This window comes from Astatotilapia calliptera, chromosome 4 (assembly GCF_964374335.1).
Source record: "Astatotilapia calliptera chromosome 4, fAstCal68.1, whole genome shotgun sequence".
NCBI classification, from domain to species: Eukaryota; Metazoa; Chordata; class Actinopteri; order Cichliformes; family Cichlidae; genus Astatotilapia; species Astatotilapia calliptera.
Genome location: NC_137425.1, coordinates 34,424,197 through 34,450,890, shown reverse-complemented (window position 1 = coordinate 34,450,890; position 26,694 = coordinate 34,424,197). Strand labels below are relative to the sequence as shown.

At 40.4% G+C, this 26,694-nt stretch overlaps 1 protein-coding gene across 1 annotated transcript; it reads left to right on the top strand.

The window, feature by feature from the left end:
* Positions 1–1,912: 1,912 nt before the first annotated feature.
* On the top strand, positions 1,913–26,694 carry rrn3 (RRN3 homolog, RNA polymerase I transcription factor). Its single transcript, XM_026187681.2, has 17 exons — positions 1,913–2,214; positions 2,439–2,495; positions 2,569–2,658; positions 4,532–4,661; positions 5,546–5,605; positions 5,746–5,809; positions 8,393–8,462; positions 8,981–9,079; positions 10,555–10,650; positions 12,058–12,181; positions 12,585–12,715; positions 17,197–17,327; positions 17,427–17,614; positions 18,738–18,846; positions 19,152–19,304; positions 21,341–21,425; positions 24,555–26,694. The coding sequence occupies exons 1-17, from the start codon at positions 2,119–2,121 to the stop codon at positions 24,702–24,704; spliced, it is 1,833 nt and encodes a 610-aa protein (XP_026043466.1). The 5' UTR covers positions 1,913–2,118; the 3' UTR covers positions 24,705–26,694.

The window sequence follows — 26,694 nt, the reverse complement described above, 5'->3', positions numbered from 1 at the left end:
TAATGATACTGCCTAAGGGAAGCATGTATAATGTAAACAGAATTGGTCCTAGCACTGAACCCTGTGGAACTCCATAATTAACCTCAGTGTGTGAAGAGGACTCTCCATTTACATGCACAAACTGGAGTCTATTAGATAGATATGATACAAACCACTGCAGTGCAGTACCTGTAATACCTACAGCATGTTCTAATCGCTCTAATAGGATATTATGGTCGACAGTATCGAACGCTGCACTGAGGTCTAGCAGGACAAGCACAGAGATGAGTCCACTGTCAGAGGCCATAAGAAGATCATTTGTAACCTTCACTAAAGCTGTTTCTGTGCTGTGATGAGCTCTGAAACCTGACTGAAACTCTTCCAATAAACCTCTGCAGATGATCTGTTAGCTGTTTGACAACTACTCTTTCAAGGATGTTTGATATAAAGGAAGGTTGGAGATTGGCCTATAATTAGCTAAGACTGCTGGGTCTAGAGATGCTTTTTGAGTAAAGGTTTAACTACAGCTAGCTTGAAGGCCTGTGGTACATAGCCGATCATTAGAGATAGGTTGATCATATTTAAGATTGAAGCATTAATTAATGGCAGGACTTCTTTGAGCAGTTTTGTAGGAATGGGGTCTAAAAGACACGTTGATGGTTTGGAGGAAGTAATTATTGAAGTTAACTCAGAAAGATCAATTGGAGAAAAAGAGTCTAACTTAACATCAATGGTACTAAGAGTAGCTGTAGATAATATTACATCTGTGGGATGATTACTGGTAATTTTTTCTCTAATGAGTAAAATTTTATTTGTGAAGAAGTTCATGAAGTCATTACTAGTTAACGTTAAAGGGATGTTTGGCTCAACAGAGCTCTGACTGTTTGTCAGCCTGGCTACGCTGGTCTTTGCTTGCCCCCACCACAAAGGGTGGTCTTGCAGACGAGTCCCAAATCTGACAGCATCAGATGTCATTGGAGATAACACTGTGATGAGTGTGAAGCTATATAAAAGTCTCAAGATTTATTTATTTGTTGAGGATCATAAGTAAAGTTTCCAGTCAAATCCTTTATATAATTAATAGTTGTTTTTCTCTTTATTTAGTTTTAACTTAGCAAAGAATTTTCCAGATTTATTGCCTTGTTTAAAGCACTCCAAACACAGCCTTTGCATCAGAAATCACGTTTTCTTGTTAATTACTTCATTCTAGTTTTAGCTTTCTCGGGTTGTTAATAATGTGCTCTTGTGGCGAGGCAAGGCAATCATTAGGCAGCTTTTAATGATTTTATTTTTTGTTCTAGTTCTATTTTTCTTTTCTTATTTGAACAGTAAGATATTATTTAAAGTGTTAGAAAAAATACTGTTGTATCCCGAATTCAAACTGGGAGCTGTTTCTAAAAAGAGGGACCTGGAAGCTGAAGGCTCTGCCTCCCATTATATTTTTAAATATCCCAGGAATCACAAGTAAGCCTGCAGTGTGAGAGCGAGTGCTCCATTGGGGTGATATAGAGTAGTATGAGGTCTTTAATATTCATACTGATATGTGCTTCTTTGACAGTGGTGCATATAATTTGTTGGATACATGAATTTTATCCAATGATAATAATTTGGCTGACTTGATAGAAATGTATGTAAATGGCTGCATGTTCTGTGATAGTGAGTTAAAAATGTGTTATCTTAGCTCTAACCTTGATTTAATCTGTTTACTCTGCGTTTCTTTCCTTTTTTGTTGGTTTATACCAGCTACATTTATTCTCTTTATTTGTTCGTTCGTTGTATTTGTTCAGCCTGTGTTATTGTTACGGTGTGAGCCTGGACTCACAGCCTTTGTTTGTTTGTACATAAGCTCAATAAAGTTACTTCACTCAGGTAGGAACCTTCCTGAGCGAAATGGATTCCTCGAACGTCCCCCTTTAATGTGACGCTGCTGCTCCGAACAATCACTTCCGTAAACACGCAGTTCTCTTCCTGTTACTTTCGCGTGGTTTTGTTTTCCGGAAGCGTGATTCCTTTGATCAAACTAGTTAACGCCACAGTATCGAGAGCTGTACGGTGCGAGAGATGTAACGAGCGAGTCTCCTTTCCAGCTCTGTCTTTCAGCTTAACAAGCAAAGACCAGCGTTAGCTGCCTGGTGGGTTATGGAAATAGACGGTCGGGACTTTCTGAAGACCCCTTCTGTGAAGACGGTCAGGTTTGGAGGTAGTGTTGCGGAGACGTTAGAGAAACACAAACACGTGAGTTGTATCTTAGGGTTGTCATTCTTGGAAAATGATAAAGAGAGATATTAGGGTTGTTGGTTTTGGTGACACATCCACGAGATGGTCCACTAAGTTATTAAATGAATCTAGACCTTCCTGCTGGCTTGTCTGTGGATTCTGCTGACCTTCGTAAAGTTGTTTACAAACACCTCTACGTTTCTTACGGTTTTGGCGAACTGCTGTTTCTGCTTGTTTTTAAGGGAGACTCGAGTGATTATGAACTCCTGAAACATCAGCTGGTTGATCCTGAGATAAAGGTAAGCGTCAGTGTGAGGGCACCCTGTGGTGTGGTGGACTTTGCTTCTCAATGAACGCCCTCTCCTCCGACAGGATGCTCAGATCATCAACTGGCTGCAAGAATTTCGGTCTAGTGTGACCCACCTGACCAAGGATCATGAACAGCTCATTTATACTATACTGGTGAGTGTAAATATTAACATGATGCAAGGAGAAGAGTACTGTATTTACTCCACCGGGGGTCTGAGTTGATCTGAAACAAACATCACATCAACAAACTGTATGCTGCTGATTAGCCTGTCAGCATGGCAAGCAGACGGCTCAGCAGCAGGTGTACCGTTGCCTCAGTGTCCGCCATTGTTGTGTAGTGTTTAAATGAGCTCATTTTTGGGTGTCGCTGTAACGAACCCACGAACATTGAGGTGGTTCTCAGTTATATTGTAAAATGACCAAAACCGAGCAGAGTAGGTACGAGTGGAAAAGTGGCATAAGCTTTAATTTTTAAATGGATCAGAGCTTTAATATGCAGCTTTAGACCTAAACAGCAGCTCTGAGTGCAGGCAGTGCACTAAATGACCAGGTTAACCAGTTTCTGCAGCATTAATCACATGTTGCATTTTACCACTATATTTATATGTTCTGTCGATTTTTACATTTATTTGATAATGTTTCTGTTGGAGCTGTGATGAATTTTCTGTTTACTGTGGGATTTTCACATGACATGTGAAATGCCCATTATAGTTTAGTTAGATACTGCCAACACCACCCCTGTCATGTGAGTGCGCAGGGCAAACCCCAAGTTAACTTACTCACACCAATCACCACAGTTACAGAACAAATGTCACCTGACACAAAAACATAGAGTCAAACACAGGATGAACTGTAGTCCTCATGTGTGGGGCCCACCTGCACACTGAGCCGTAACACCAGCCGTCCACTCCGTCAGCAACAGGCAAAAAAAGCGAGTGCAAGACGAACTGGCCTGTGTAGGACCTGCTGCCTCGCAACCCACCCAAACTGCCCCACAACTGAGAGAAAAAATGAATTTGTTTGATCTTAAACATGTAAATGTTAAAAAATGTATCCAAACAAAGTCATCAGGAATTTGGCAAATACTTTTTCACAGCACTATTATAGCCTAAAAACAGGACCAATGCTGTTGCTGGCATCTTGTGGCAGTAAATTCAAACTTTGAATGAGGCAGTCTGTCATTATAGACTCATTCAAAAAGAGGCTGGAAATGCCTTTTATTTTGTTTTCTCTAATAAATAAATGCCTATTGCAAGCCACACTCATAATACCTTGATTAGTATATTTTTATTATATTGTCATGACTGTCATCACATATTTCTTTGAAATATAAAATTAATATAACTTATAACCCAGCCCTGCTCCTTAGTGTGGGTGAGAGATCATTTGCTTTTTAAAGCAACGTCTTAAACTAGTGTGTATTAATAAAACAAAGAAATTAAATTGAGCCAAGAAAAAAGAGGGTAGATATACAAGATATGGAACATGTATGCCTTCACCAAATTTGTTACGACCTCATTCCAATATGAAATTCAATTTTCTTTATATTGCATCAAATCACAACAGCAGTTGCCTCTACAGTCAACAGGGAAAGTATTATTGTGATCAGAGCTTAGAGAGAACAACACATCCAGAACGCTGACCCGTTGTTCTTAGTTGAATCCACACCCATTTAGCCTTCTGCTCCTGTAGTAGCCAGACAATAACCCTTGATCACTGGTTCCCCCACCAGCATTCAAGTTTGAGTCAGGACCAATATTAGAGTCAAATATAAAATGAAAAAAAAATTCCCAGGAAAAGCCGTGGTTGATTTAACATGGACAAAACTTTACAAGCCTTTTGTCAGTATGATATGCTGCTGGTAATGTGTCATCTATTCTGTCATTTTGGTGCACATTTTAAACCCTTCATGTGGTGTGAATCAGCAGACGTCCAAAAAGCTGATTGTTTCAGCATATAAACACACTGTGTGTGTGTGTGTGTGTGTGTGTGTGTGTGTGTGTGTGTGTGTGTGTGTGTTTTATAGAGGCTTCCTTGGCTGGGCCGGAGCCAGGCTGTGGTGGACGAGTACCTGGCCTTTCTGGGTAACCTGGTGTCAGCACAGACTGTCTACTTGTGTGCCTGCCTTAACATGGTGGTCTCCCACTTCACCCCCAGTATGTTACTCTGATGGTATTGAATTAATCATGATTCATAAACGTGTTACAGTAGTAGGCTTGTGATGGTCGACAGGATGGAAAGGAAATACATGACTGTCAGATGTATATATGTGATAAATAGTCACAAATTCTGTTAGATGTGGAGAACAAACAAAAGTCAAGAATATTTTCAGGTAGTGCTGTGCTTCTGGTGACTCGGCTCCATGTTTGCACATTTCTGTGTAGTCGATGATAGACCTTTCCCAGCTTCAGTCTGAAAAAGAACACCGGTCACATATAATTGTGTTATCCTTTTAAATTAACACCAAACATTGCAAGTTTATGAGGAGCAGGACTGATAACTTTCACTGCTTAGCTCCTAAATTAATGTTAGTGTTATATTTTTAGCGATCGCCACTAACTTAATGGTAACTGAAGAGATGACTTAAAGGGTTAAATGATTAATGCTAATGTGTGTGCCGGCCAGGTTAACTTTTATGATAACTGTTTAATACTTCATCCATCCATCCATCTTCATCCGCTTTATCCGAGGCCGGGTCGCGGGGGCAGCAGCCTAAGCATGGCCCATGTACCTGAAACATAAGAACATATTTAATACTTCAGTGTTGTGGAAATGGGAACTTTACTAACCCTTGAAATTCTGCATGTCAACTCCTCCTCCGTGTTCAGGTGTAATGAGGGGAGGGGTTGTGTGCAGACGGGCAGCTGTGTGACAGCTGGATGAGGCAAAGGCAGTGTCTGTACTGTAACCAATGAGTATCTGATCTGATAGTCAGTTTTAGGATCTGATAGTCAGTTTTTGACAACCCTGTACAGTATTGTTGTCTTTCTTGTTGTCATCTCTGTTGCATGATGGAGAAACAACTTGTGTGTTTTTTCAGAGAGAGTGACCATCTGTGAAGGAGGAGTGGATATCTCCGATTCAGATGATGAAGATGAGAGTAAGTTTTTTCTCTTCTCCTATGAAGTGGTGGTTTCAGACATCTTAACCTTGCAGTGGTTCACAAAGAAGCGAGATGCAGGTGTGCTTTGTAAAGCATCGTTATGTTCACTAAGAGCTTGTATGGCTTTTTTTTTTAAGATCTACCCAGAAACTTCGATCACTGTCACCAGGCGCTGCAGCTCATCATCAGATACGTGCCCTCGTAAGTCTGTGTCACCTGTTATTCTGCTGGCTGCTGTTTTTGGCCTTTAAACTCTGAATTTGTACACTTGAGCTTTGATTCATCACTGGACTTCTCTGTGGAGGACCCCGAGTGACAAAATAAATTATTTAAAGGCACCATTAAATAATTCATTAACATTGGAATTAATTAAATAAATATTTAATTACTTAATTAAATGCACATTGATTTCATTTAGAAGCATTTAATAAATTATTTATTTATTTCAAATTGTACTTAATTATTCCATCCATCCATTCGCTTCCGCTTATCCTTTTCAGGGTCGCGGTGGGGCGCTGGAGCCTATCCCAGCCTATCCTATCAATAATTAAGCCTATCCCAGCTTAATTATTGACACATTTAATTAATTATTTAATAACATTAAGCATACTTGTTTCAGTCGCCCATTCTGAATCATAACTAACATTAAAAACATGTTTAAGGAGAAGAGAGCAAATAAATAATCAGTGATCAGTAATCTTTATAGAAAGAGACATCACTGGTTTCTGTCATGTAGTAACTGTTAGGTTTACGTGTACAAAGCTTGTGAGACACAGATTTCAAAATGTTTGACTAATATTTTAATTGTGAATATTAATCATGAGGCTAAACGGGCAGTCCAGCTGCCGCCATCACGGAGTGAGGTCAGCATATCCAGGATATCTTTCGGTTATCTGGAATCACTGACCCTAACACTGGGAGCAGGATAAACGGTCACATGAAGCTGGTTATCAGCTCTCTGAGTTAACTCAGCTTCACGGGCACATGAAAGTGTCGGCAGCATCAAACGAATCTAACGGTCATCTACGAATCGAATTCCATGGCAATCGACAATGCCACGCACTGTCTGCGCAGTGATTTTAGTACAGCATTTAAAACATGTTCCCCACATCATTCTTCAAACACTTCAAACATGCTGTAAATAAAAGACTGAGTGAAAACGTGGCACTTCCAGCTGATTTATAATCGCAATGATCAAACCTGCTGTTTGAGTTTGTGTTGTCTCAGCTGCACACTCGCTGCTGTTTAAAGGTTAAGAGCAAAGATTTCATATAAAACACAGACTCGGTCTACGTACACATTTGACATGAGGTCAGTAATTAGTGTTTGTGTCCTGTTCTAAGATCATATATGTAAAATTGTTCTTGGCCAACATGAGACAGTTAAATATAGTTGTGTCTGTGACTTTATATTACTGATAGCCATCAGGGAAACACAAAGACTGGAGGCAGACGGGCTGTTTTCATCATCAACACATTTCCATGTGTTTCACAGTTTTACAGCAGGACCCTGCTGTACATTAAACAGCTGGCACTTTTGTAACTTACTGGCGATATGAGTGTTTACGTTTTTCATTACAAAAAAGTTGTCGGACTTTTTAACTAAAGTTAACTTGGAACACCGGGGCTGTGAGCTCGGTACACTCTGTTCACAGTACGCTCTGCTAACAGTCAGCTGGAACGTTGCCGGAAACATCATGTTCTATGTTGACAACCTGACCAGAGATGTGAAGATTACGCCACTACATTTTGAAATGCATTCTGGGATACCTGCTTCCCCACACTACCACCAGTTCATAGTGATTGATTATCTAGGATCGACCTGTCTTGATTAACTTTGCACAGTAACCAATCAGATGTTAGACAAGCTGCAGCGGCAGCATTAACCCCGCCCCCGGGTTTGCTGGGTGAGGCTGACAGATAACATTGATTCAAGAACACAGCCGCAGGGCCAGGAGTGCCAAAAAAATCATTAAATAATTAATTACATTTGTCATTAATGAAATAATTAAATGTGTCATGAATTAAATACAATTTGGAATAAATAAACACATAATTTATTAAATGTTTTAAATGAAATGAATGGGCATTTATTGAATTATTTAAACATTTATTTAATTAATTCCAATTTTAATGAATTAATGAAAGATTTAATTAATTATTTAATGGTGTATTTAATCAATTCCTTTTGGCACTCCTGGTCCTCCATATTCTTTCAACCCCTTTGTGTGTAAAGGTTGTAATGTCTCTAGTGCTGTAACTTCACAAAACCTCACAAAACCACGGGGTTGGTGGTACTGACCTTTAATAAACTGCAGTATTGTCCACATGTTCACATGCTAGGTATGTTTTTGGTAGTCATAACATGAGCAAGTATGATATAGATATCCAGCTAGCTTTAAATCTGGCAAAATCCCATTTCCAAATCTGCCCACGGATTTGATTTAACTAGCTTATCTTTTCCCTTTAAGGTGGTATTCTTATCTTGTAATTGCTGCAAGTGTATTTCTTCCCTTTTGTCTCAGCAGGCTTTATTATAGTATAACTTGCTTTCTTCTTCTTATTTGACATTAATTTACCTACTAATACAAACAAGTAGCCACTAGCTTGTTACTGTAAAAAAAGTTATCTTGTAACTAATGTTGTTGCATAAATGGATACTTTGTATACACTTTGTTTTATTTGATGTCAGTCAGCCTGCATTGTGGTTTCACTGTGATTTTCACCCCTCGTGTTACATTTTTTAAATGTTTTTGTAATGTAAAGATTTTTCCTCTTCTTTTAGCACAAGTCGCTTTCTGATGCCCATTTTGCAAGAAAACTTTCCCTTCATACAGAAATCCTCAAGAACACTGGTAAGATACAGGCAAGACCCTGACGTCCCCATACTATTAATAGGCTGTGGTCTATAATTTAAAGAGTCCACTCTGTCTTCTTTGTAGATCATTGTTAAAACTTCTTCCTTCCAGGAGGTGCTATTTCCCTTTTCATTTCACCTAATTAAATGTCCTTACATAATTTCATCTTTTTTCTTTCATTATTATTTTGTTTTAGAACTCTTGCTAATAACCTCTAAAGTTGTATTTATTGTAGTTCATAACAGACTGGGATCTCTAGTCTTAATAACAGCTCTTTCAGCTTAATGTGTTTTTATTGATCCTTTGAGACGTCATTTTGTACCTCTGAATATTTTTGTGTGTGTTTGTTTGTTTAATTTGGGTCCTATCAAAGGCTTTTTAATGTAACTTTTTGTAGATTAGACATTGAGGAGATTAAAAAGACTGTACAAAATGGGACGTCATCAGTTTTATCAAAAAAGCTTTTGATTCTTTTTCAAAGTGTACGTCTCTGTTAACTGATGGATGCTTTACAGGAGTGTTACGTCCATAACCTCCTGAGGATAACAGTGTACGTCCCCTCCATTCGACGAGACCTACTTGAGCTGATCATTGGAAAACTGCTGAAGCTGGATGTGAGTGGTGCACCTCCAAATTCTGCTATTTGTAGTTTAATTTGAACGTAACAGTAGTAACTCAACATGAGTTGTGTGGTAGGTGCTCAGGTAGGTTTATTAAGTTTTGGATAGTGATACAGTTTGTCTGATTTTGTCTCTGGTTATCGCTGTAGTGCAGAGCTTTCATTCAAGAGGTTTAACAAAAGAAGCTGCATCCATACAGGGAGTGATTCAGTCATCACGCATCATTTTGAGGCTCCAGTTTCATAGATAATCCTTTAATGGCTGTATCTCACTCAGCACTGTCCTGCACTCTTATTGGTAGTTGCTTCAGCGCGTGGAAGTTCAGAGAAGTTTCTGGTCCTGCCCTCTTCACTTCTCCAGCTCAAAGATAAGAGACAGCGCTCATATCCCACTGATTTGGTGCCTGTCCATTGGGTTTCACCACAGTGGAGTCTGGACTGTTTTCTCTGCTTATGTGCCAAATAACCATTTCATGTCTTTTTCGAGTCTCGGGTGCTGTTTGGCAGTGTGACTGAGACCTGCAGTTTATGTCCATAGAAATCACCAGCATGAGCATGCACTTAGTAACAAGACAACCTAGGTCACAAGTCAATAATTGTGTTATTAACATCAGATCTACCGCCGAGTCCTGTTGAACTTGTTAGCCCGTGGAATGTGGAGGTAGCTGACAGGCCAAGTCTCTGGGAAAGGCTGAAGCAAAAATGTGGGTATGGGAGTAATTCACTGAGAGCCTGGAGCAATAATTTTGGTCTTCCTTGAGACGTTTCTGTCACATAACTTCCTGCTCACCGCATCACTGGTTACCTTTTGAATTCAGAGTCCATTTCAAGATTGTGGTTCTGACTTTTAGAGCTCTTCATGGAGAAGCATCAGCTTACATCAGTGAACTTTCATAGCTATGCATCTCCAGCAGGTTCCTGAGGCCTTGTGATCAGGGCCTACTTATTGTACCTAAACTAAAAGAGACAGAGCTTTTGCAACAGTAGCCCCCAGACTCTGAAACTCTCTCTCCCTGAATTTGATATATGTGTACTCTGTGATTCCACCGAGTCACAAGTGGACTTGATTAATGTGGAATCACCGACAGTACCTCCGGATCAACACTTGCCAGGATACTGGAGAGGAAAGTATCAGTTAGTCGAATCTTGGATCCAGGAGGAACAATGCGGTTATGGAGCACATGGGACTTTAGAGAGACAAAATTACACAAAAGTATCATCTTTCAAAAACTTATGGACCTTGTTGTATAGTCTCTTAGAGGCCTGTCAATACCAAAATATGTAGAAACGTATGCATGCAAATAAATTAGTCATATCTGACTTATCTGTTGCAGAAGGACATGTTCAGACATAAAATTGATCAATTCATTTTTTTCTGAACAAGTAGCATCAGTTCACACATCACCTGCTGCTTTCTTCTGGAAACTGGTGAGATATGTCAAAGGTGCACATGTGTGCGGTACATTTTAGGTCAACGCATCCCGCACACATATTGAGGAGGCTGAAGAAAACCGAGTGCAGACCCAGAAAGCAGAGGAGCAGACTGAGGAGTGTCTTTTTGACATGGTAAGAGCCAGCAGGGTTTGATGATAGTAATGTTTTTCCACAGATAAAATAAAAATGACTTATTCCAAAGCATATGAATAATTGTCATGACAGTGAATAAATTAAATAACTTAAGAAGTCAACGTTTTCGGCCAGCATGTATGAGAGCTCAAATGAAACTGTAGTTGGGTTAGGTTATTGGACATTTTTGGCACATGTGAAATCTGATGTGCAGGAGGTGACATGTTGTTGATTGTTGTGCTGTTAAATCAGCGACAGTTTTTTAAAACCAAGTTTTCAGGCTTTAAGGGAAAAAACACCAATATAGAGAATGTCAATAAATGTACTTTCTGTGTAAAACATAACAACTCTGCACAAAAAGTCAGGCTGCTGTTCTTTTAAAAGGTTGAGTCTGGGTGTACTAGTGGTGCAAGTGTCAGGCTGTAGTGGGTGAGTGGGTGTAGGGTTAGGTCAGTGCAGTGGTTTAGTGTGCAGGTGATCTTGTTTAAAAAGTTCAGGGCAGTTGAGGAAAGATGACGAAGGGAAGATCTCTGTTCCTGCAGTAACTCATAAAGCCAAATATGCAGATGATGGAGATGGCTAAACTTCACTGCAGTGGACCGGAGATGATACGCTGCTTTCCAGTGGCCCATAGGCTGTCCACAAGGTGCACAAAGTCTCGTTTGAAGTTCACAGGCTGACAGAAGTCATTAGTATGGACAACGATTGCAAAGGCCTTGTGGTTTTCAACAGCTGCAGATTAGTTGGAGCAATATCTGTCACACAGACACCAGCAGAGCACAAGGTACGGCCACACGTCAGACCATAGAAGTACCAATACCAACCACCATGACTTAATGCAGTCTTGGGAGCCGATGAGGTTCAGCCAGGTGGCAGCAGTAAGGCTGAGTCAGTGGTGTCTGTGAGGCAGAAACCAAGATGGTGTCAGAACCTTCATACTGCTCTGGAGCAGATGATTGTTCCACACCTTGGCTGGTCTTTCAGGTGACCCCGAACTGGAGAGCGTGGTATGATCTACATTTTCCATTTAATAACATTTCTTGATCTAACATTCCTGGTGTTTCATGAGCACAGAGAGGTGTGTCACACTTCCTTTGCTCACATACTGTCCTCCTTTATACGTTAAAGACCCAGTAATTCATTCAGTCTTTAAGTCTGTGGTTGAACCCAACACCTCGCCACTGAAACTGCATGTGTAAGGCACCACATGAAGTCATCTGAACATGAGACCTGGGTGTGTTGGACTATAACTGAAACATCTAAGTGGACAGCCTGAATAAAACTATTCCTAGACATAAAATCTAAATAAGGAAACATGGGCAGCGTCCTGGACCCAAATTTGAATTTGTTCTCTTTATTCTTTCTTTTAATCCTGATAACCTCTGTGTGTATCCGGGTTTCTGTTAGGATGAAGACGTGTCAGCAGATGAGCCCACCAGGACGACTGTGATGGCCCATCCAGTGGCAGAAAGACTAGATACTCTCATGGCCGTGCTTATGGCTTACATCAAGGATGTCTGCTACGTTGATGGTAGATGCCGAAAAAAAGCTTTTTATACATGTAAATCCATAAATATTTGGACAGTGACTATATTTTTGTCGTTTTGTCTTTATATACTACTAAAGTGCATTTAAATCAAGCAACCTTTGAAAAGGGTTTTATTAAATAAAAATGGCTCCTAATGCATTCATGCACTACTTTAAGTAATTGAATTGAAGCTCAAAGCCTGATTCAATCACATCTTTATTGATTGATTTTAGTCCAAATACTAACCATTGTTTAACCCTGACTTCTTAAGATTAGACCATCTTTTCCAGGCCCGACTGATACTGAATCCTTCAGTTTCTAAACTTTTGTAATGTAGGAAGATGGAGAATATTTATACTAAGCTGTACGTTAATATTTTTATGTATTGTATTGTCTCGTGTTTCAGGGTCTTTTCATGCGGAAAGGACAAAGGAGCTGTACAGAGATTTGTTGACTGTATTTGACAAGCTCATTCTGCCAACACATGCTTCTTGTCATGTGCAGTACACTCTCTTTTACCTCTGCAGCTTCAAACCGGTCAGTACTCCCCACATATACTGGGACCAGTTAACTTTGGTTTTTGCATTTTACTGGCAGTCTGGGTTTCAGCGACGAGATGTACAGGCACAGGAAAGTTTCCAAACTCTTACATCTTAGATAAAGATAAAATAGATAATTTGAGAATGATTTTAAATTCAATTCTGGAGAAGAGAAGCCATATATGAGAAAAATAATAATAATAATAATAATATTAATTGTGTCAGTCCTCTTACTGTAGCATTCTGGATCAACTCAAGGCTTTTAAAGGAGCATTTGGAGCAGCCTGGTAATTAGAAATTGTAATATTCCAGCCTAGAAGTAGGATAGCTTTATCTGATGTAAACACCACTTTCTGCATCTGTAAGGGCTGCTTTACCTCACAAATGGCACAGTATGACAAAGTACAGCTGGTGTGGGTGCCTGTAGAATCAGGAGACAGACACTATCTCTACTTTCAAGATCAGGCTTCAAACTTTCCTTTTTGCTAAAGCATATAGTTAGGGCTGGACCAGGTGACCCTGGATCCTCCCTTAGTTATGCTGCAATAGACGTAGGCTGCCGGGGATTCCCATGATGCACTGGGTGTTTCTTTGTCACCTTTCTCACTGGGAGGTAGAGCTGGGCGATATAAGATTTTTTCATATCACGATATGTTTTTTTCATTTCAGGCGATAACGATATCTATCACGATATAAGCCAAATAACTATATTTGTAAGATTTAAATGTGCCGTTGCTCACAAGTAAAATGTGAAATAATCAGCAGCTTGTTTTTATTTAAATATTTATTTCCCATAATAAGTTCAACAGGGTAGATGTACTTAAGGAACATGAGACTTTTTCAGATAAATAAAGGCAAATATTGCAAACTACACAAAAGGCAGCCGCTAAAGCGTTTAAGTTTCAAAATAGAACAAACGAAACAGACTAAACTGTCAATTCCACTTAGAAACAAAATATTAATTCTAAAAATAAATCTTAGTTTGTTTTACAGAAGAACAGACAAAACTGACTAACTTTTGTCAATATCAAATAAACTGAGAACTAAAAGGAAATTCTCAATCTCTCCTTGTTGTATAGCTGAGCTTTTCAAACAGTTTTAACAGTTACGTTAGTCTGACAAAAGCCGAATGACGAATTAGCGCTTCCAGTCAGAGACTGAGCTGCACCGCTTTATTGTATTTCCAGACTTGCTTTCGGCACAATTTACAGTGCACGCTACTCTGTTTTTGTCAGACTTGAAATAGCCGAAATAACTTCACACTACGGGACTTCTATCGCTCTTCTGTTCGACAATCTCTCCGGCGTTGGAACCATCATCTGTTTTCTCTTCGGTCACGCTCTCGTTGATTTTTCTCTAGTCAGCGCACTCACTTCCTCCATTACCGCTGGCTGCTTCCCAAACAAATACACATGTGCGGCTTGGCACTTGCGCTGTACGTAACAAGTCACGTGACGTGACGCTGTGGCTGTGATTGGTTCGACTCTGCACTACTTAATTTGGATTGGCTGTTCTTTTTTTTTTTTTTTTTTTAAGAGGACAAGAGCGGTGAGGCCTATCGCGATAGTTTAATTTTTCTATCGAGAAAAAGTTATTTCGCGATACATATCGTTATCGTTCTATCGCCCAGCTCTACTGGGAGGGTTTAAAAAAATTGATTTTCCGTTTCAAATCGAGTTTAGCTTGAATAAAGCCACATCGATTCATTCAATCCTAAATCCATTTTTAAATATAAATGTATTTTGCCAGAAACTCGGGTTAAAGCTCACGAAACTATTTCACCGCCACCAAACAGCTAAAGCAGTAAATGAGAGCAGGAAGACGGATTGTGCACAAAGATGTAAACACGGAGCGTGGATGGAGCCCCGACAGCACGTGTGCAGACACGTCGCTGCTGAACGCCGACACCTCACAGACTCTGATGCTGCAGGTTTCATCACTCGGACCAAAATTCACTGAACCAGCAGCAAAAGAAGATCAAACTACATGTTTGATCAACATCGTCATTAATTCACTCGGACTTTGGCTGTTTAGCTTCCGCCACAATAAGATCTCACTTCCTGCGCAGCTCTGTCTCTCTGTGTACTTCAGGAACAGCTTCCAGTCTCAGATCTCTGTTTTCTGCATTATTTGTACTAGAGATGGCACGATACCACTTTTTTATGTCCGATACCGATACCGATATCATAAATTTGGATATCTGCCGATACCGATATGAATCCGATATAGTGTTTTTTAATCAACAAAACTGTTTTTTAAATATCTTGCTGCATTTTGTATAAGTTCATACTCAAGTTTAAAACAACAACTACACTAAAGCTATTCTGTTATACCTGTATGCAAAAAAAATATTTATAGTTCAGCAATACTGATCAATCTAATGAACTTAAACCTACACCATCCTCCCTATTCTGGTATTTTAAAGAGTACTTAGCGTAAATATTAAGCAACCTAACTAATAGGGTTCCAACTTCCAGCAACAACAAAAATAAATAAATAAAAAATAGGGAACCACCCCTCACGCTCCACCTCATGATGCTTAATCGACGTAATCAACCTTAATTTGATGCAGTGTGAAAAAAAATGCACAGAAATCAATTATTTTTCAAGAAATATTAAATAGATTCAACATCTTTCTTCAACAAAATTGCAGACTGCACAGATGGTACCTTCCCAAAGGAAAATGTACTATAGCTTACTAGGGTATATATATATTAGACTTAATAGTCACTATATACAGTAATTGACTTCTATTCATTTTACATCAAATTAAAACTTTGGGTGTAAGATAATTATTTATTAAAAGCTCGACATTTTAAATGAGAATAAGAAAGAAAAGTATGTCTTTGTGCCCCCTTTTCCCAGTTAATGCCCTATCGGCCCCCCTGGCTAAACTTTGCTAGATCCGCCCCTGCACAGTTACCAGCGTCAGCTACGTAGAAAAAGATCCTGGTGTAGAAAGTAATATTAAATAAATTGTAACAACAGCTTATCAAGCTTAAACGTGCTGCTGTTGTTCAGCCGCTGGTTTCCTCTTTCTGGTGCAAAGTGGGCCAAAAACAAACCAGAGAGACGGACTCGCGACAGAAAAGCCGATCAGCTGATCATTAAGCAGTTTCATGATTGAAGTAGCAGCAAGAAGAGGCAGTCGCTCCATATATCGCTTGTTAAGCTTAACGCAGGAATGCTTTACAAACATTCAGAGATGGACTTACACACTTGCTTTACTTCTCTCGGGGATAACTTTGTCGGAGATGAAATGCCGGGTTGCTAGCGAAGCTCCAAATGCTATCCAGACCACAGACAGGTCCCGCATGCCACAGCCGCTCTATCACGTGATGCATACTGCTCCGACGTGCTAACGTTCTGAGGTGAGTTACGGCGTGTTGCAAGTTTTGTGAGGTGCTTTCGTGATATTTAATGGATCGGATTACATTTTTTATTTTTCTCCGATATCCGATCCAGTAATTTAGGTCAGTATCGGACCGATACCGATACGTAATATCGGATCGGTCCATCTCTAATTTGTACAGCAAAACTTCAAAAACGACTCTGGACGAGAAAGCCTCATTTCTGCTGTCAATACTGAAGAAATGTCAACTTTTACAAAACTCTCAGCTGTGTCTCTAATCAAACCTCTGTGACTTCAGCAGCATCAGGTCATGTTCAGATGCTGATTCGTGGTTTTCTTCAGTTTTTGTTCTACTGCAGAATATTTTTAAGGCTGCTGTAAAAAGTCGGGCCAGGAAAATCTGCTTCATGTTTTTCTGTTTTATGCTCACTTACTTTGACACAAAGGCCTCTGCTGTGATGAGGTCTCACAAGTGCCAACTTTGTTTTTATACATAGATATAAAAATATGTATCTGATATGGATAATGATCAGAATTATAATATTTCTCTCTGAGTCCAAATGGAATCGAATTGAATCAATTATAGAAATGCGTGATGATACGCAGCCCTAATAGAGAGTGAAGAAGAAACGCTCAGTACATCATAGGAAGGCCCCAGCAGCCTATCGCAGCAGGGATGGTCACCTGATCCAACCCTGACTATAGTCAGGAAAACGCCCCACAACATGACACACCATTAGCCTGACTGATACAGGATGGATCCATCAGACCAGACTACAGTTTGCTTCTATCGTCCAGTCTTGGTGAGACTGGATCTGACAGGAGTGCTGCCCAGTGTGTCTCCTACTGCTGTTGTAGAGCTCTTCCATAGATTCAGGCTTTCAGAGTGCCCTGTCTCTTATATCTCAGCTGCCACTGACATTGCTACGCATATTATATTTACTCATGTTCATGGGTAGACTGGCTTTTTCTAAATCATCCTTGTCCTCAACATTCAGAATATATGATTTATAATGCATGTATTTATTTAGCTGGTTTATTCGTACTGACGTTTATCATTCATTACTTTGAGACTAAGAGCTTCTGGAGTTGTGTATATTATGTGTTTCCTGTGATATATGTCACAGGCCCTGGCAGAGGCCTTCTTGGATCACCTGTGGAAGATCCTGCAGAACCCGTCTCTGCCTGCTGTCCTTCGCCAGGCTGCTGCTGGATACCTGGGAAGTTTCCTGGCCCGAGCCAAGTTCATCCCATTGAGGTGAGTTTATGCGACACCTGCTTAAGACAGCACAAATGCAGCAGGTGCAGGTTTTTAACGGGTTCTTCTCTCATTCTGTGTCAATGATGATTCCTATAGCACTGTGCGGGCCTGTCTTGATTTACTGAGCTCCTGGATCCATCAGTACATCTACAGCCAGGACAGCTGTGGGAAACAAGTCTGCTGTGACGTCAGCTTGCACGGGCCCTTCTACACTTCCTGCCAGGCTGTCTTCTACACGATCATCTTCAGACACAGAGCATTGCTAGAGGCCAACATGAAGAAAGGTAGAATAGAAAACTTTGAGCTAATATCAGTTTATTTGTTTTAATTACAGGTAGAAAAACAACAACAATAAAATAGCATGGGAGCAAAAATTACCTCAGGCTGCTTGGTTTAATTTACTAAAATCAGTTAGATGTAAGCACAGGTTTCAGCAATGGGTCTGAATCATTACCTGATTTAACTGTCTCTAGTGTCACATTAAAGATGTCTCATTATGTATTTTAATGGCTTTCAGCAAGGCAATTATTTGAGTTCACTCTGTAGAAATCCCTTCATTTCTGGGATGGGTGCTTTCTCTCTTCCTGCGTGCCACAACAGTGATCCTTTTTAATTTTCATGAAGTAGATGGCTGTCAGATCTGTTGAGGCCACCAGATGGGGAACAAAGATTGTTTTCAAAGCACTGTGCTGACGCACCATGACACAATGGCACACAGCATGGTTTAATAATAATAATAATAATAATAATAATAATGGATTGCATTTATATAGCGCTTTTCGGGGCCCTCAAAGCGCTTTACAATGCCACTATTCATTCACACACTGGTGGAGGCAGCTACAGTTGTAGCCACAGCTGCCCTGGGGCAGACTGACAGAAGCGAGGCTGCCATATCGCGCCATCGGCCCCTCTGGCCAACACCAGTAGGTGAAGTGTCTTGCCCAAGGACACAACGACCGAGACTGTCCGAGCCGGGGCTCGAACTGGCAACCTTCCGGTTACAATACGAACTGCCAACTCTTTGAGCCACGATCGCCCGTTAGGACATTTCCTGTGACTCTTCTCCCTCAGATGCCTCAGGATGTTTCTTAGAACTTGGCGTTGACTAACTTTAAGCCTCTTAACTTGAAAACTGCTTGGTCATCACCAGAAACGATACTTTATGCAAAATTCCAGTCAGTTTGAGATATCCATGATAAAGAATAGCGCACAGTGTAAGCTGTCAGAATGAGGATTTTAGGGAAAATGGCAGACATGCTGGAATTCATTTAGACTGACTAGAACACATGAGCTTGATCAACTGTTTTTAAATCAGGTATGGTTTTTGTTTTTGATGCTCTCCGGACCTTTTGGTCACACCTTGTCGAATATGTTCTGACTCCTCCTCACTGGGTGTGTGTACGTCAGGTCTGGAATACCTGCAGAGTCTGAACCTGGAGCAGGTGGTGATGTGTCAGCTGAATCCTCTCAGAGTCTGCCTACCTTCAATCACCAACATGTTTGCTGCCATCACAAGGTGCACATGCCCCCAAATACCATTGACCTTCCTGTAATCCTGAACCCTCTAGATTATTTTCCAGGAACTTTTCAAGAACTAAATGATTATTAGACATGCTAATATTGAGGGGGCCTCTGGTCGACTTCAAGTAAAAGCTCTACATTTGTTTTCTAACTGATGTAAAAACGCTAAAGTGTACAGCATTGTCAGTAGATCACAGTGCACGCACTAGTGTGTAGACTAGAAGAAAGTCTTTGCATCAGTTATAAAATGCTGGTATTTTTCCTCCTCGTCATTCCTACCAGCAGTTGTTTTTGTTGCAGGAAGTACCAAGTGGTGTTCTGCTACACCATCATAGAGAGGAACAACCGGTGTGTGCTGCCAGTGGTCCGCAGCTCTGCAGGAGGAGACTGTGTGACCACCAACACCAACCCACTCGACAGTTTTTTCCCCTTCGACCCCTACCTGCTCAAGAGGTACACTCATTGTTTGATTTATTTCCATTTATTTTGGTTTACGCACTCAGCAGCTAGGCTTAAGCGACATTCTTCATACTCCGATTGCTCCCTTTGTTCCCCATCACCAATACTGATACCAAAGTCTCTGGAGTGGAGGGGTCGAGTTAATGTGCACCCATGAAGATGGTGCTATCCATCCTTCACTATGACACTGGTGCTGGGGAACACCCATGGGGGAGTTTATCTCCCACTTCCACCATGATGAGAAAAGAAAATTAGTACGAGAGTAAACAAACAGCTAAAATCATATTTGCTTGAAAGTACAAAACGTACACTTTTTGTACGTTTTGTACTAAATCAGCCACTTGAAGCATGTGACTTCAGCTCCAGCAGAAGCTGGAGACATGGGGAAAATGTAACTTTTCTCACATTAAAAGAAACGAACGGGAAGCTCTGCTACGTTTCCATTATTTTCCATACGTCTGTGAAGGTTCTCAGTCATCCAGGTCATCGTGGCTGGGTACTCTTCCTTTGAAAGAGCCAAGAGCCTCTTCAAAGGAAGAGTACCCAGCCACTGGTACAGATATGTGGACGACACCTGGGTCAAAATCAAGACACAAGAAGTGGAATCCTTCACTGCGCACATTAACGCTGTGGATAAAAACATCAAGTTCACCAGGGAAGACACAAAGGACAACTGTTTGCCTTTCCTGGACTGCGCTGTGCACATTGAAGAGAACGGCAAACTCAACATCGAAGTTTACCGGAAGCCCACACACACGGACCAGTACCTCCTCTTTGACTCCCATCACCCTCTGGAACACAAACTTGGAGTAATCAGGACCCTACACCACCGGGCAGAACATGTTCCCTCTAAGCCTGAAGGGAAAAAGAAGGAACACACACATGTAAAGGAAGCACTCAAAACGTGCGGCTATCCTAAATGGGCATTCTTAAAGTCAGCAAAGAGGCACAGAAAAGAAGACCAGACACCAGCGAGGGAGGATAAGAAGGACAGACGCAACAACATTGTCATCCCCTATGTAGCCGGTGTATCAGAGAAACTCAGGAGAGTTTTCTCCAAGCATGACATCCCGGTGTATTTCAGACCCAGCAACACACTCAGACAGAAACTGGTTCACCCGAAAGACAAAACGCCAAAACACAAACTTAACAATGTGGTGTATGCTGTACAGTGCAGCGAGGAATGCTCAGACCTCTACATTGGAGAGACCAAACAACCACTTCACAAGCGCATGGCACAACACAGAAGAGCCACCTCCACAGGACAAGACTCAGCATCCATCTGCATCTAAAGGTCAAAGGTCACTCTTTCGAGGATGCCAATGTTCACATTTTGGACAGAGAGGACAGATGGTTTGAAAGAGGAGTGAAAGAAGCATCTATGTCCACTGTGAGCGACCATCTTTGAACAGAGGCGGGGGTTTACGACACCAACTCTCTGCCATCTATAATCCAGTTTTGAGATCCTTCCCAGACGCCTTAACGCCCACTCACATCCTGGGCCATCTGATCTCAGGAATTCGCATGATAAGGTGGGGCCAGGTTTCACAATGAACTCACCCGAAACTCTGGCTGATTGGGACCCACACCCAGTTTCACACCTTGGCTCAGGCGATTAGAGGATCATCAGGGGGTCCTTTTGTCCCTCTGTGGGGGGATACTCCCACTAGGTTTATATCTGGGACTCTCCACCATTTGACCTTAGAACTGAAGAAGCTTCTCGGATGAGAGGTGAATCGTCTTCAAGCAACTTACAGAAGTCCAGACGCTTTTCTTTGCAAGCTCCTTTGATTATTTTCCATACATTCATTGTTTAAGTGCATCTCGCACTTCTATTATTCTGTTTAGTCCTCTTTCTACTATTTCCACGATTTAGCAGTTAAACCATTTTACTTAGATTATTTTACTCTTTCCAATATGTTTATTGGAAATTTGATTCCTGATTATATGGAAAAAACTGAAGCATGATAGTTTTCCCAGCACTTATGTCTGCACAAACAGGATTGTAAATATAAACTGTATATTTACAGGTCTGGTCAGCTCATTGAACCGTTGTACCAGGTTTGGGATGATCTATCAGACACAGAGCCATTTCCCACCAAAAGAGGGCAACAGGTAAGATGATGATTGTAACAGATTTATGAGGGGTTTTTTAAAAGTAGGGGATTTGGACAGGACAAAAAAATAAGCAGGCCTATAACTTCTTCTTGTTTTTTTTTTGTTGCCTGTCCCGTTTGGCTCTTCTGCATCAGAATTGTTGTCTAAAGGTGAAGAAAGATGCCAAACGGATTTACTTTACCAAATTGACCATACCAGCCGTGCCGTAATGGTCTATTTGATTCACCTTTTATTGTTTATTTTATTTTCACTTGCTAAACATGGGACAGATTTGACTGGGGGAAAGAAAAGGGAGAAAGAAAGAGGGAAAGAAAAACAGCAGGGAAGAGGGACGGGGATAAAGGGCAAAAAACAAAAACCAACAAAACTAACAGACAAAAAATACAAATATCGATCACCTGGATCAGCTGCTGAGAAAGAAAAAAGAGAAAACAAGCAGAAGAAAAAAAAAGAGCAACATAATAAACAACATCACGATGATATATGGGAATATAACAGTAAATACTAAATATTAAACATTATTGTGCAGCACGTAAGTTTGACAGCGCACAGTGTGCTTTGAATTTATTTATTTAAAAGGTTCCTTCATGTAATGATCTGCTAGAGCAGTGGTTCCCAAACTTTTTTTGCTGGGCCCACCTTTGTTTTACAAGAAAAATGTTCGTGCACATGCACACATCCTCCAACCACACACGCCCATATTTTGCTCCATTGTGGTTTATTTCACACCTCAAACATTTAGTAAACAATTAAGCAAATACAATAATCTGCAATAAATTACAGGTAGTAAGAAAATGAACTACTAACTCTTTTACGCTACGTCCGCACCTACACGGGTGTTTTTGAACACGCAGCTGTTTCGTCCATGTAAACGGCGTTTCGAATCACCGAAAACTGAGATTTTTAAAAACTCCTTTTTTTACGTTTCCGTGTGGACGAGGAATACAGAGTTGGTCACACAACGTCAAAGGTATGTGCCTTTTTCACGTCACGCTGTGGCCACGTTATTGTTTACATGGGATGAATTGCAGAATGACAGAGACAAAATACTGTTAATCTGACTGTCTGCAGGTTTTACGCGCAGGTACTGTCCCTCCATTTACAAAGGCAGAGGCGTCACAGTGTCATTATTTTACTGTAGTTGTTTTTTTCCTGAGTAATAATATTCAACATTGCATCAATACATTTTTCAAAAAATGCTTCTCTGTGCAAAATAGGTTTAAAAACATAAACAGCTGTGGGATCCTGTTTGTCCGTGATTTGAACCGAGGGAACAAATCGTGTCAGGATCAGCCTGATGTTATTTGTATCCAGCTGTAACTTTTACTGTAGAAAGAGCAAACATCTCCAACATGTCAGGAGCAGTTAGTCATTACAACAAGTGTTTGTGAACTAAAAGTCAAGAATGTGGGATCCTGTTTATCTGTGATTTGAACAGCCCAGCGCTGCTCCCGACACAGGAAAAACTAATCCTGCAGGGAGACCTACCTCGGCACTTGTGCAGGTGAAGCCAAAGGGAAGATTTGCTTCACCATGTTTTCTAGTCTTTGGCTTAGAATGAAGTTGCTCTGGAAACATTTTCAGCGATGCTTCATCTCCTGCTTTGCGTTGTCCCAGAGAGGTGGCGTCTGATACTCGACCTGAGAATCCAAAAGAAAATCCAAGCATCTTACCAGTCTTCCTAACCTAAACAAGAGAAAAGGTTTTAAACAATGGTGGTGCCACAAAAGCAGAAATTTCTGATGCACGATGGAAAAGCGTCACCTGCCAGTCTGGACAGGTCCCAAATTATACTCAGCCCTATTCAGTCTCCAAGCACTGATCAGCTGCCACCTGAAACAACAGACAAAATGAACAGTTACACACCCAGGTGTGGAGGCACACATACCATGCATAAAATTATAACCTGGTTCATAAACTTTTAAAGCACCAATGAACCTAACCCCACTAACAGTGCTAATCATCACACCACTGCGCTTCCCACTGCCTAACATATAAAAGCAAAATAATGAATAGTTAACTTTTCTCTCTTTTATAGTTTAGAGATTATCAAGTTACATTTATGCTAGTATGATAAATGGACTTATGGTTCTTATATAGCGCTTTTCTTTTGTCTACTCTGCTTGAGCACTTATAGCACTTTTTACAATTTTTTCACACACATTTCACACACAAGCACTTTTTTTTTCAACATCTAAGGGCTTTTTATCTAACATTCACTCTGAGTTGAACCTATCTAGAGCAACGTGGGTTTAGTATATTGCCCAAGGATACTCGGGCATACAGACTGGAGCAACCTGCGATGGACCACCAAATCTACCACCTCAGCCACACTATATATGTCAGATCCACAAACATAAACCCACACCATCATCTTTTCTTTTGTACCATTCTCTGGTGGAACTTTTGTTCACTTGCAGGTGCAGTGAAAGTGCATGCCTCTGACTAGAGAGCACTATCTGCTTCGATCATAACACAAACTGAGATTACATCTCTATAGCCAGCAAGGTGTATTTGCACTGGCACAAGCATAAATTCTTAACAGCATAGAAAATGTAGACATGACAAATACAGGCTTTTAATATTTGTGTGGAAAAGACCTAAAAGCTGAGAGAAGACAATAAAAAGAAACTAATAATAAATGCAGCTAAATTTGTCAAATAGCCAACATGTTAGCTGTTGGGCCTGCTGCACTGTGAAGAGTAGTACCAACAACTACTAGAAACCTGGCTGCACAGTTACAGGAGGCTGGTGTTGCTAGCAGTTGGAGGACCTGCTCAGGAGGTAGAGCAGGTCATCTACTGATCAGATGGTTGGTGGTTCGATCCCTGGCTCCCCCCAATCTGCATGCCAAATATCTTTCATATTAACCCATTGGAGTAAGAATCTGTGTGAATGGTAGTTAGGGAGCACTTAAAAGCATAGAAGAAAGTCCTTGTGTGAATGGGTGAATGTGACATGTTGTATAGAGCGCTTTGAGTACTCCAGGAGAGTAGAAAAGCACTATATAAGAACTCAATACTGTTCCCCCTCAGACTGCAACCAACTGCAAGGGGAAATATTAAAACTCATGAGAACATTAAAATGTAAATGCCTGACTGTGATTGTTCATTCTGTGTGTTTCAGGGCTCGAAGGAGGATGAGGATGACTTCCTATGTGGAGAGACGCCTCAAGCCGAGGGCATTGTGGGACTGACGCCCAACTCCTATGATTCAAATTTCCACAGTCCAAGCAGCTTAGGCTCACCACCCAACACCCTCCAGAGGCCATTTTAGTTTCATTTGTATGGCATGTACTAGTAAGGGCTGTTGACTTCTTCAAGTTGTGAAGAAAGACAGCAGATCCTGTACCATATGATGCTTTTATAAGCTCCAACCACAGTCTGAAGAACACCAGCCCAGGACAACATGGTTGTGACTGAAGCACTTTTTAGATCTGGGATAACATTATTTTATTAAAGTGACAGAATTCAGACATTGATCAGTTTTATGTTAATGTTCTTCACCACCCACAAATACTTATGGTAGTGACAGAGAGTGTGCACCAGTACTAAAATGTTCTCTCCAACCTTGTTAGTTTGTTTAGGTGTGTGTGTCTGTGTCTCCGTGCGTGCGTGCATGAGTGAGTGAATCTTTTCAATTGGGAAAATGCATGACGCTGCAAGTTAAAGCAGACTTAGTAAGAAACCATTGTGTACAGGTTATTTATGTTTAGTCATTTTCAAGTAACCAATAAATGAACTGCGACTTATGCAGCACTTTTCTACTCTATTTGAGCACTCAAAGCACTTTTGTTACTACAAGCCTTATTCACACAAACACTTTGTTATATTCCTGATCTCTTTTAACCTAAAATTCTCATACTGACAGTCCAATGCATGGATCGGGGAAATTCAGGACTCAGTATCTTGCCCAGTGAGAGTGAAGGTGGCCCCCCCACCTTCTTCAAATCCAACAAAAGTGGTATCAAAAGTTTGTGGTGGTTTGTGCCACTTTCATTTTAAAGATATTAAAGAAAATTTACAGAGGTCATCTGAGGTCAAGCAGCCCCCCCATTACCCAAATCAAACAAAATTGATGTCAAACATTTGTGCTGGTTTGTGCTGCTATCATTAGGTCTGTAATTTTTTATTATTTTTTTTATGTTTTTTGCCATTTTTTTCTGCATAAAGCTTTTAAGTAACTTTAGTTCTTTTCATAAATATAAAATAGTTATTACTTTTTAAATTTTTAACCCTTTAAACACCAGTTTGTTTGTCCGCTGCACTAGCTGGAAGACAACCTCAAATCTCGCAATTTTATATAATTGCATTGCTACTGAAATTTCTTGTATTATTAATAGTAGAGTCTGGGGCATGTAATTGATTCACATCAACATTGTTTATAATGCATTGTTATTTTTGTGCAGTGACAGAAAAACATAAAAACTCCCTCGCAGCTTGTTCGTGGCCAAAAGTGGCCACCCCTTGTTTACGTTTATAAAATGCTATAAAATTCATATGTATTAAGAAAAAGTTCCACTTTTTTTGACTTGTTTTTTTTAGATTAGCATCAGTGCTGTTCATCAAGACCAAAATTTCAATCAAAACCATAATTTTAACCCTTTAAATACCAGTTAAATCACATAATTTTAATGATTTACATAGGGATAAAAGTAGGGGTGGGTTTTTATAATCGATTTATCGATTAAAATCGATTCTGGCTTGGATAACGTAAAATCGATTCATTAAAATCCTGAATCGATTTTTTAATATTAATTTATTTTGCCCGAAATGCCAGAATCTCAGGTGAAAGATCACAAAAGTTCAACAACCACCAAACAGCTAAGACAGTAAATGAGAGCAGGTACACAGCTTCTGCACAAAGACGTAAACACACAGCGCCGACGGATCAGAATCAGTGAGATGTCGCCTTTCTCAGCTGACAGTCGGGGCTGAAAGCCGACAGCTCGCTGATTCTGATCCGCGGGTCCGCGCTGTGTGTTTACGCCCTTTTTTTAGCTCCCCAACTGGGTCTAGAGAGTATTTTAAATTCAGGGAATTTAAAATAGAAAGTAGCTCGTCCACAGAAGGACTGGTAGCTCCCCTTACGATAAGGGTTCAGATCGCGCGAACAGGTGTGAAATGTGTGTGTTTAGTTAGTTTGTTTGTTTTAATCAATTTTAAATCATGCTTTTTATTTGTTTTTGTTTCTAATGTCTCTGTAAAGCACTTTGAATCACCTTGTTGTTGAATTGTGCTATACAAATAAATTTGCCTTGCCTTGC